The sequence below is a fragment of the Bombina bombina genome, chromosome 7 (genome assembly GCF_027579735.1).
Source record: "Bombina bombina isolate aBomBom1 chromosome 7, aBomBom1.pri, whole genome shotgun sequence".
NCBI lineage: Eukaryota > Metazoa > Chordata > Amphibia > Anura > Bombinatoridae > Bombina > Bombina bombina.
The window spans coordinates 470219786-470232018 of NC_069505.1; the positions used below are offsets into that span (position 1 = coordinate 470219786).

General features: G+C 44.5%; 1 protein-coding gene across 1 annotated transcript; it reads right to left on the minus strand.

Moving 5' to 3' along the window:
* Positions 1–4397: 4397 nt before the first annotated feature.
* Positions 4398–5606, minus strand: LOC128636445 (gap junction alpha-2 protein-like). The gene has a single exon (XM_053689459.1). The coding sequence runs from the start codon at positions 5604–5606 to the stop codon at positions 4398–4400; it is 1209 nt and encodes a 402-aa protein (XP_053545434.1).
* Between the last annotated feature and the right edge of the window lie 6627 nt (positions 5607–12233).

Below are 12233 nucleotides of genomic sequence, written 5' to 3' on the forward strand. Positions count from 1 at the left end.
TTGAGACCTGGCTTGATAAAAAAAATCGCATAGCCTGTTGTTGAATCAGACAGCATGGAGAACGTGTCCCGGTCCGGAATTGGATCTTGTGGGGGCTGATTCTCCGTTTTCCCCTTAAGTTTGGTTTTAAGCTCAAATGTTTTCCTCTCAGAGGCAGTTTCTGCTTTCAATCTTGTCCGAAGATCAGACAAAAGGAGAGTCGTCCTTGCACTGTGTAGGAGATCTCTTAGACCTGGGAGTGATGGTTCCAGTTTTAATACTGGTTCAGGATCTGGTTCTCATAAAACAGGGATCCTCAAACCATTTTGTAAGAAGGGTACTGTCCTTCAGGATGGATACTTTTAATTGTGCCATTCCTCCCTTAATCCTAGTGGGTCATTTTATGACAACGGTGGATTTCAGAACAAGTGCCTTCATGTGCCGTTCACGAGAATCGTCTCAAGTTTTAGGGTTTGACTTACTGGACACCCACTTCTATCATGGTCCTTTCGATCTTGCCATAGTTCCGAGTTCTTACGGAGACTCTCGGATCGCTATTGGGCAATGCTTCAGTTACGGGTCACTGCAATGGCGCTCTATCTGGCTGATGTCCCATTTCCAGCGTCATCCTTGCAGCAAGCAGGATTTACGTGGATATGGTCTAATTCTTCCCGTGATCCCATGAGAGGAAGGTGTTTTTGGACAAATGTTCCTTAGTCCCAAGCACATGGGTAGTTTTTTCTTAGGAATCATGACTGGTTCCATATAATATGAAGGTTTTTCTGACTAAGGTCAGGAAATTAATTTCTATCTAGTCCTTCAATCCACTTCTCGGCCTTCAGTGGCTTAGTACTTAGGAGTAGTCGGACTGCTGGTGACAGCAAGGGACAATAGCCGGACAGGTAGCTTAGCATGCTACGGTGCTGTAGCTGAACGTTGTAACAACCCAAGGGTTGCAGATTCACTCTCCGGTGTGGTCTACTCTACCTTTCATCTTTTCAAGGTTGATCAACTGAGCAGTATCTTGTGTACCTTACAATTCCGTTTGTTGCTTCCACTTCAGGTCTATTCAGTTAAGCATACTCACGGAAAGGAGTCTATGTGGATTTGTCTCGTCAGTTAGTCTCTGGATCATTTATTCCAGGGAACTTGATTTAGCAGTGTGTGGCCTCTGGTGGAGTCTCTTCTTTTTATAGACTTCCTGGTACTCGGAGCAAGCTCAAGGCTCTTTTGTTCTGGCCTCAGTTGGCTTCGGCCCAGTTTCATCTTTTTTCAGACGGACAATCTGTTAACACCAGGATGGAACGAGGTGTTCCTTAAAGGGACAGTCTACACCAGAATTTTTATTGTTTTAAAAGATAGATAATCCCTTTATTACCCATTTCCCAGTTTTGCATAACTAACAGTTATAATAATATACTTTTAACCTCTGTGATTATCTTGTATCTAAGCCTCTGCAAACTGCCCGTTTTTTCAGTTCTTTTGACAGACTTGCAGTCTAGCCAATCAGTGCCTGCTCCCAGATAACTTCTCGTGCACGAGCACAGTGTTATCTATATGAAATACGTGAACTAACACCCTCTAGTGGTGAAAAACTGTTAAAATGTAATCTGAAAGAGGTAGGCTTCAAGGTCTAAGAAATTAGCATATGAACCTCCTAGGTTAAGCTTTCAACTAAGAATACCAAGCGAACAAAGCAAAATTGGTGATAAAAGTAAATTGGAATATTGTTTAAAATTACATGTTCTATCTGAATCATGAAAGTTTATTTTGGCCTAGACTGTCCCTTTAATGAGGGCTGAGGTGGCCAAGATTATTCGGTGAGCGGAGGCTCCTTATTGCTATCTGTCCATATCCCAGGGGTGGACCCTTGGGAACGGATTTTCTGAGTAGACAGATTTTTTTCATCCGGGAAAGTGGGATCTCCATTTGTGAGCATTTTCCGACCTAATTTTCAAATGGGATCGGCTGGAGTTGAATCTCATGACGTTGTGTCAGAATGCCAGGATTCTGGGTTATGGGTCCAGGTCTAGGGCCCTGGTCCGAGCTGATAGCTGCCTTGACATTTCTTTGGTCCTTCAGCCTGGAATGTCTATTTCCCCCATTTGTGCTTCCTTCCCGGGCGATTGTTCAAATCCTATAGGAGTCATCAGTGATCCTCCTCGCTTCTGCGTGGTCTCACAGGGTTTGGTATGCTGATCTGGTGGGCATGTTATCTCTGCAACCTGGATACTTCTGTTGATGAAGGACCTTTTATTCAGGGTCCTTTCTTCCACCCAAGTCTAGTTTCTCTGAAGCTGATTGATTGGAGATTGGACGCTTGATCCTATACAAGCAAGGTTTCTCTGATTCGGTCGTGAATTCCTTATTTCAGGCATGTAAGTCTGTAACTAGGAAGATTTACCTTAAGATAGCGTATAAATATTTTTATTGGTGTGAATCCAAAGGTTACTCACGGAGTAGAGTTAGGATTCCCAAGATTTTGTCTTTTCTCCAAGGTTTGGAGAAGGGATTTTTCAGTGAGTTCCCTAAAGGGTCAGATCTTTGTTTTATCTATTTTGTTACACAAGCGTCTGGCAAATGTCCCAGATGTTTTCTCCTTTTGACAGGCTCTGCTTAGGGTCAGGCCTGTGTTTAAACCACTTGCTCCTCCATGGAGTTTGAATTTCGATCTTAAGGTTCTTTAGGCGATTCCGTTGAGTCTATGCATTCCATAGATATTGAGTTATTATCTTGGAAAGTTTTATTTCTTGTTACTATTTCTTTTGCTCGATGGAGCTTTCGACATTACAATATAATTCTCCTTACCTTATTTTTCATGCCGATAAGGTAGTGTTACGTTCTACACCTGGTTTTCTTCCTAAGGTTGTTTCGGACAAGGACATTACTCAGGATAATGTTGTTCCATCTTTGTGTCCTAATCCTTCTTCTCAGAAGGAACGTCTGTTTCATAATTCAGATGTTGTCCGTGCTTGAAGTTCTACTTGCAAGCTTCTAAGGATTTTCATCAATCATTTTCTTTGTCGTTTTTTCAGGGAAACGTAGGGGTCAGAAAGCTACGGCTACCTCTCTTTCTTTGTGGCTGAAATTTCATCCATTTTGAATATGGGACTGCTGGACAGCAGTCTCCTGAAATAATTACGGCTCTTTCCACTAGGGCTGTTGCTTCCTCATGGGCATTCAAACAGGATGCTTCTGTTGAACAGGTTTGTGAAGCTGCAACTTGGTCTTCTCTTCTCACTTTTTAAACATTTTACAAATTTGATACCTTAATCTCAGCTGAGGCTGTTTTTGGTAGAAAGGTTCTTCAAGCAGTGGTACCTACCGTTTAGGTTCCCTGTCTTGTCCCTCCCTTTTCATCCGTGTACTATAGCTTTGGTATTGTATCCCACAAGTAAGGATGAAATCCGTGGACTCATCGTATCTTTAAAAAAAACAAAAAAAAATTATGCTTACCTGATAAATTTGTTTCTTTTTAGATACGATGAGTCCACGGCCCGCCCTGATTTTATAAGACAGGTCTTTATTTTTGTTAAACTTCAGACACCTCTGCACCTTGGCTTTTCCTTTCTCTTCCTAACTTCGGTCGAATGACTGGAGTGGGAGGGAAGGGAGGAGCTATACATACAGCTCTGCTGTGGTGCTCTTTGCCTCCTCCTGCTGACCAGGAGGCGTAATCCCACAAGGATGAAATCCGTGGACTCATCGTATCTAAAAAGAAACAAATTTATCAGGTAAGCATAAATTTTCTTTTTGCTATATATCTCCTGTTCTGTATTATATGTTTAATATAAGACCCTATATCTCCTGTTCTGTATTATATGTTTAATATAAGACCTCTGACGCTGTATATGTAATTCTTCTTGACGTATTTCTTTTGTTATATAGCTCTTGTTCTGTATTATATGTTTAATATAAGACCTCTGACTCTGTATATATATTTCTTCTTCTTGACATATTTCTCTTTTGTTATATACAGTATCTCTTGCACAGTTCAGCATCTATTATCTTATTTCTGAAAGGAAAGAAAAAATAAGAAACAGAAACACCTAAACAAGACTTTTTATTATTTGAAACAAATGCAGAACGACTTTAAGTGCTTAGAAATCAACAGCAAGGTGTTATATGAGGTAGCTTGAGAATTGTCTTGCTGGCACAAAATCATGGTTGAGTAGTTCCACTGACCTTGCACTTATAAAAAACTTTACAAAAATTACATATAACTTAACAATCATCTACTGGTCATAGCCAGCTCCCCATTAAACCAAAACTTAAATGAACACACAACTGACAGAAACACTGACATGGTTAAAGACACTGTGCACCTGGCTAAACAAACTGCCCAGTGAGGACACAACATTAAGCCTCTTTGCCATGATAACATTTCCAGAATCACAGTGACATGAGCTACATTGACATCACACATATGACTTTGAAGACTTGACAGTAATTGAGCTCTGGTTGCTTACTCGACCTGGTGAACCACAACCCACCACAGTTAGGCTGTCTTCTGACTGGCAGACAGAAGGAGCCACTGCTTTGATATGTTGACTATTGTACTTCTGATCCAATGGAATAGGTGGTGCTTTTGCTTTGATAAAGCGACTGTTCTTCTGCTCCAATGAAATACGCGGACATGTTTGCACAGAAGATGATTTACGGTATTCAGGAAGTTCTGTGCCAGAACCCCTAGATGACAGGTGGAAGTAGGATTCCTGTGGGGACCTCAGTGTCTCTAGGGAGACAGAATGTTGCTCTGCTTTTGTATAGTGACTGATGTGATCCTGATCCGATGGAATATGTGGCCATTTTTGCTCATTAGATGATTTATTGTATTTGGGAAGCTCTGTTTCATTGTTTCTGGATGTAGGGTCAGAGTTGGATTCTTGTGGGGACAGCAGCATCTCTTGGAAGACAGCTGTAGAATATGATGAGCCTTGCTTTTTAGATGCATAGCATGACTTGACAAAGAGATGCATTAACTCCAGAAGGTTGAGCAAAAGAGAGATTAGAGACATTATGAGCATAAACAAAATGAAGATTGTTTTCTCCATGGGTCGTGACACAAAGCAATCCACTTTATGTGGACAAGGTTTTCGCTGACACACAAAGACTGCCGGCATCATAAATCCATAGAGGTACCACTGACCAACTATGAATCCTGTTTCAAAGATGGTCTTGCAAATCACACTAGCAGTGTAGGTGTACCAAAGGACTCCTTGGATCTTCACAAGACGAATGGGTTCCTTGCGTTGTGGATTTTCCTCCTCTTTTTCCTTGCTTGATTGTTGTGCCACCATGAGGGCATTCTGCTTCTCCCTTCTTCTGGTTAAGTAGATTACATGACCCAGATACAATAATGTAGGGGTGCTGACAATGAGGAACTGGAGCACCCAGTAACGAACATGTGAAATGGGAAAGGCCTTGTCATAGCAGACGTTGGTACAGCCTGGCTGCTCAGTGTTACAGACAAAATCGGACTGCTCATCTCCCCATACTGACTCCCCAGCAAGGCTTAGGACAGAAATCCTGAAGACGAAGAGCACAGTCATCCAAACTTTCCCTGTAAGCGTGGAGTAATCTTGAACTTCGTCTAGTAATACCCGTAGCAAATCCCATTCTGCCATGTTTTACAGGGCCTATAAAGGGAGATACAAAAAGTTAAATACTAATTTACTAAGCAAACATCTATTCTAGGTCATATGACATCTAGACGTGGTGAGTAAAAATAAATTTAAGATTATAGTCAGCATCAAACCCCTTTGATGATTTTCCCATAAGAAAAACAGAATTTATACTTACCAATAAATTAATTTATTTTGGGATGATGAGAGTCCATAGGTGTCCATAACATGTGGGATATATTTTCCGCCACCAGAAGGAGGTCAAGAACCCTCACAAGAGCTTTAATCCCTCCCACCTCCTATCCCCACACCGTTTACGTATAGCAGAGCAGAGAGACATAAAAAGGTAGAAAAGACAGAAACCAGGGTTAAGAGGTGAAAAACATAAATTATGCTTACCAGATAATTTCCTTTCCATCTGTATGAGGAGAGTCCATGGCTTCATTCATTACTTTTGGGAATAAAGAACCTGGCCACCAGGAGGAGGCAAAGACACCCCAGCCAAAGGCTTAAATACCTCCCCCACTCATTCTGCCGAGGGAACAAGGAACAGTAGGAGAAATATCAGGGTTTAAATGGTGCCAGAAGATAAATTAAATTTAGGTCCGACCACCGGAGTTACGGTCGGGAGCCGTGGACTCATTCATTACTTTTGGGAAACATATACCCAAGCTTCAGAGGACACTGAATGAAACCGGGAGGGTAAAAAGGCGGACCCTAATCTCAGGGGGAACAACAGCCTGTAAATCCTTTCTCCCAAAAACAGCTTCCGCAGAAGCAAAAACGTCAAATTTGTAAAACTTTGTAAAAGTGTGTAAGGAGGACCAGGTAGCCGCCTTACAAATCTGCTCCATAGAGGCCTCATTTTTGAAGGCCAAAGACGAAGCCAGAGCTCTAGTTGAATGAGCCGTGATCCTCTGAGGAGGCTTATGTCCCGCTGTCTCATAGGCCAAGCAAATCAAACTCCTCAACCAAAAAGACAAAGAAGTAGAAGAGGCTTTCTGCCCCTTGCGCTTCCCGGAATACACCACAAAAATAGATGTAGACGGTCTAAAATCCTTTGTAGCCTGAAGATAGAACTTCAAGACATGAACCACATCCAGATTATGAAGTAACCTCTCCTTAGAAGACGAAAGGGTTAGGACACAAAGAAGGAACAATTATTTCCTTATTGATGTTACGGTTAGGCACCAGCTTGGGAAGAAACCCCAAACCGAAGAACCACCTTATCCGCATGAAAAACCAGGTAAGGAGGCTCGAATTGCAAGGCAGCGAGCACAGATATTCTGTGTGCCGATGCAATAGCCAACAGGAAGAGAACCTTCCAGGACAGAATCTTAATGTCAATGGAATGCATAGGCTCAAACGGAACCCTCTGCAATACCTTAAGGACCAAGTTTAAGCTCCATGGGGGAGCAGACTGCCTAAAGACAGGCCTGATTCTAGACAGAGCCTGCACGAAAGATTGAATGTCAGGAAGCTCAGCGATTCTCCTGTGCAACAAGACTGATAATGATGAAATCTGTCCCTTTAAGGAACTAGCGGCAAGACCCTTCTCCAAACCCTCCTGGAGAAAGGACAGAATCCTGGATACCTTCACCTTGTGCCAAGGATATCCCTGCTTCTCACACCAGGACAAGTAAGTCCTCCACACCTTATGGTAGATGCGACAAGTGACTGGCTTCCTTGCCTGAACTAGAGTGTCAATCACACTTTCAGGAAAACCTCTCTTGGCTAAGACTAAGCATTCAATCTCCACGCAGGCAGCTTCAGAGAAACGAGATTTTGATGCTGAAAGGGACCCTGTTCCAGTAGATCCCTGCAACAGGGTAACCTCCATGGCGGAGAGGATGACATCCCCACCAGATCCGTGGCCACGATGGAGCAATCAGGATGGCCGAAGCTCGCTCCTGTTTGATGCATGCCACTACACAAGGTAGAAGTGGTAACGGTGGAAAAATGTAAGCTAGGCTGAAACCTCAAGGCACCACTAAGGCATCTATCGCTCGATCTCGACCCGTATCGGGGTAGCTTGCAATTGAGTCTGGACGCCATGAGATCTATCTCCGGCGTTGCCCATCCGAGACAAATCTCTGTAAACTCTACAGCAGGATGGAAGGATTGCCTGCTTCCCAGTTGTCCACACCTGGAATGTGGATCGCTGAAAGCGAGCAGCTGTGGGACTTCGCCCACTCCAAAATCCGAGACACCTCCCTCATTGTTAGGGAGCTGCTAGTACCCCCCTGATGGTTAATCTAAGCCACCAACGTAATGTTGTCGGTTTAGAATCTGATGAAGCAGAACGACCCCAGAAGAGGCCACGCCCTCAGAGCATTGTAAATTGCTCGAAGTTCCAGAATATTTATCGGAAGGAGAGACTCCTCCCGGGTCCATTTTCCTTGTGCCATCCTGGCACTCCAAACAGCTCCCCATCCTGCGAGACACAATCTCCCAGGACAGTCTCAAGAAGGATGTCCCCAGGGACAGATGCTCCGGACGGATCCATCAAGAGATGGAGTCCCTGGTCCGAGCATCCATGGATATCCGCTGTGATAGATCTGAATGATCGCCATTCCATTGTCTCAACATGCACAATTGAAGAGGTCTGAGATGGAACCTGGCGAAAGTGATGACGTCTATGCTGGAGACCATGAGCTCGATCATCTATGTACATACACTGAGCCACCGACTGAAGGGCAAGACAGGTGGACGCAATCTTCCTGCGTTGTTGATCTGTGAGAAATATTTTCATGGACATAGAGTCTATTATTGTGCCCAGGAACTCCACCCTGTTGCTGGGAACCAGGGAACTCTTTGATTTCCAACCCGTGAGATTGGAGCAAGAAAAGAAGAGCCCTCGCATGATCCTCTGCGAGGCTAAACGACGGCGCCTAGACTAGGATGTCATCCAAATAGGGCGCAACAGCAATGCCCCTGGATCTGGCCATTGAAAGTAGCGCCCCCAGAACCTTTGTGAAGACTCTCAGGGCTGTCGCCAGACCGAAAGGAAGGGCCACAAACTGGAAGTGTTGATCCAGAAACACAAATCTTAGGAACCTGAAGTGGTTCATGTGAATTGGAACATGAAGGTAAGCATCCTTCAAGTCTATTGTTGTCATGAACTGCCCCTCTTGAACTAGGGGCAGAATCGATCTGACCGTTTCCATTTTGAATGATGGAACAGCCAGAAACACTTTAAACACTTTAGGTCCAGAATCGGGAAAAACGTGCCCTCCGTCTTTGGTACCACAAAAAGATTTGAATCGTACCCTAGACCCCTTTCTGCTTGGGGTACTGGTACGATAACCGAAAAAGAGAGAACAGCACTCCATAAGATAGAACAGAAGCTGGAATAACTTGCATGCATGTTCATTTTTATTGTAACTCCTCAGGGTGCACGTTCTTTTTGCACACTATGCCCCTTCACAGAGAAAAAATATCCTGAAGCATATCACTCTGACCCTGCCCAATGACAGTCCAGCGCCAAAATACCAGGCAATTCTTCTCTGAACAAGGGAAGCAACAACCCCAGAGGATCGTTTCGGCCTACTATGGACCTCGTCAGTGAGGTGCAGTTGTATCTCTCTAAGGGCAAGTGTGCATGGAGTCCACGTCTGGTTTCCCCATTATTCTTAGGGTGACCCAAGAGTAATTTGCATAAAACCTAAGAGAGGAGAGATCCCTCACACATTCTAGAAGGGCCTCTCTTTTTTCCGGTCTTGAAGACAGGTTTGACAGAAGAAATCTGCACCTGGGTGGATGGGACCTGAATCCTATCCTATAACCCTGGGCGACAACCTCCAGAACCCATGGGTCCTGAACGTCCTGCAGCCAAGCTTCGGAGAAGAGAGACAATCTGCCCCTACTTGGTCCGGAGACCGGTCGGGGGCCGCCCCTTGTTCTGCTTGGACTTGTTCCAAGACTGAGCAGGTTTCCAAGTTCCCTTGGAGTGATTCGCTTTTGTGGCGGGCTGCTGGCGCTAGGCCTTGTCCGCACGAAAGGGACGAAAAGTAGATCCTTTATGCTTAGTAATCTTATCCTGCATTAGGAAAGCTCCCTTGCCTCCCGTAACCATGGATATGATCGAATCCAATCCTGGACCGAACAGAATCTTTCCTTGAAAAGGCAGAGACAACAGCCTCGACTTAGAGGTCATGTCCGCAGACCAAGACTTAAGCCACGGAGCCCTGCGAGCTAAAACTGAGAACCCTGAAACCATTGCGTTCAAGCGAATAATTTGCATATTGGCGTCACAAATGAAAGAATTGGCGACCCTCAACGCCTTAATCTTATCCTGTATCTAGTCGATGGAAGTCTCCCTCTCGACCAAATCACAAAGGAATTCACACAAATGTCGCAGCTCAGGAAACTGCGGCCACAGCCGCTGCTGGTTGAAAAACAAACCCTGTGTGCTGAAGCATGTTCCTTAACATGTTTTCCAACTTTTTATCCATGAGCTCTTTAAACGACGAACTATCCTCGAGAGGAATAGTTGTTTGCTTTGCGAGCGTGGAAATAGCACCATCGACCTTAGGGACAGTCCCCCACAGCTCAAGTTGAGAGTCCGGGACGAGGAACAGTTTCTTAAAAGAAGAAGAAGGGGAAAAGGAAGAACCTAATCGCTCCCATTCATTCTTAATAATATTAGCCATCTTAACAGGAACCAGGAAGGTCTGAGGCACCACCCTGTCCTTCTATACCTTATCAAGCTTAGGAATCAAAGGTTCCTCCAAAAGCTTCGGTTCCGGAAGCTCCAGAGTAGTAAGCTCTTCCAGAGTAGCAAGTAGCTTCAGCAAAAAGTGCAAACTCTCTATCCTAAACCTAAATTCAGGCTCCTCCGCAGCCGGAAAAAAAGATGACACGGTCTCCAACCCAGAAGGAGCCTCCTCAGAAGAATCGGAATGGGCCTCGTCATCGTATAATGCCTCTGATATTTCCATAGGCGTAGACAACCCCGTACCTGGACCACCACAATACGCCCTACACTTGTGCATAGCAGTACGTGGTAGGTAAGGCATGGATCACTTTCGATACCGCTGTTTGCAGTTGATCTGCAAAATCTGACGGCCAACAAATCTCTCCCGTAGGAGTAATGGTTGGACCCTGGGGCGCTACATGTGCACTCGGAGATGAAAGCAGGGAACGCACCTCACGGGACGGGAACCCTCAGAGGTGAACGGCTCAGTAGTACTAGACATCCCTTTATTTTTAGATATCGCAACTTTATCAAGGCATGTGGAACATAATTGAGCAGGCTGATCTACAAGAACCTCCTCACAATAAACATAGGAATGAGACTTTGTTAAAGAGGGAATACACACTAACGCGTCAGAGTCCTCCACAGCTTGCGCTTTTATTATGGACTAGATTAACTTAATAAACAGGCACCTTTATACCTCCAATGGCCGGGGCAACTCACGACCTCCTATGACCCGGACTACAGAAACCGCTTCGTCTCCTGTGCCGCAGATGAACAGAGGAAGTGGAGACCGCTGCACCCGGTCACATGGGATGCCTCGCAGGACCGCCCCTGCACTAAGGAGAAAATGCGTCAAAACCGGCCCCGCAAATACTCAACCTAAACCTAAAAGTTCCACCATTGCCAGATCCTCATCTCGCACATAAAGCAGCAATCACACAATAAACAATATCATGTATAAACCCCCACTGTTCAATAATCCCCTTACCAAGAATATTAACCCTTGATTCCAGAAGAGAAAAGGCGCCACACTGTGACCCTGTCTTCTGTGTTATCATTATGTATTATGTGTCTTTGCCTCCTCCTGGTGGCCAAGTTCTTTATTCCCAAAAGTAATGAAAGAAGCCATGGACTCTCCTCCCCTAAATATGTGCTAGCTGAGGCTCACTGTACGTATAAAATACCTTCACTTCCTTTACTACTCTATAGTACCTGTATACTGTATAATAAATATGTGCTAGCTGAGGCTCACTGTACGTATAAAAACATAATTTATGCTTACCTGATAAATTTATTTCTCTTGTAGTGTATCCAGTCCACGGATCATCCATTACGTGTGGGATATTCTCCTTCCCAACAGGAAGTTGCAAGAGGATCACCCACAGCAGAGCTGCTATATAGCTCCTCCCCTCACTGCCATATCCAGTCATTCGACCGAAACAAGCCGAGAAAGGAGAAACCATAGGGTGCAGTGGTGACTGTAGTTTAATTAAAATTTAGACCTGCCTTAAAAGGACAGGGCGGGCCGTGGACTGGATACACTACAAGAGAAATAAATTTATCAGGTAAGCATAAATTATGTTTTCTCTTGTTAAGTGTATCCAGTCCACGGATCATCCATTACTTGTGGGATACCAATACCAAAGCTAAAGTACACGGATGATGGGAGGGACAAGGCAGGAACTTAAACGGAAGGAACCACTGCCTGTAGAACCTTTCTCCCAAAAACAGCCTCCGAAGAAGCAAAAGTATCAAATTTTGAAAATTTTGAAAAGGTGTGAAGCGAAGACCAAGTCGCGGCCTTGCAAATCTGTTCAACAGAGGCCTCATTTTTAAAGGCCCAGGTGGAAGCCACAGCTCTAGTAGAATGAGCTGTAATCCTTTCAGGGGGCTGCTGTCCAGCAGTCTCATAGGCTAAGCGTATTATGCTC

Coding starts and splice junctions, on each gene's coding strand:
- LOC128636445 (XM_053689459.1), bottom strand. CDS start 5,606: ATGGCAGAATGGGATTTGCTACGGGTATTACTAGACGAAGTTCAAGAT.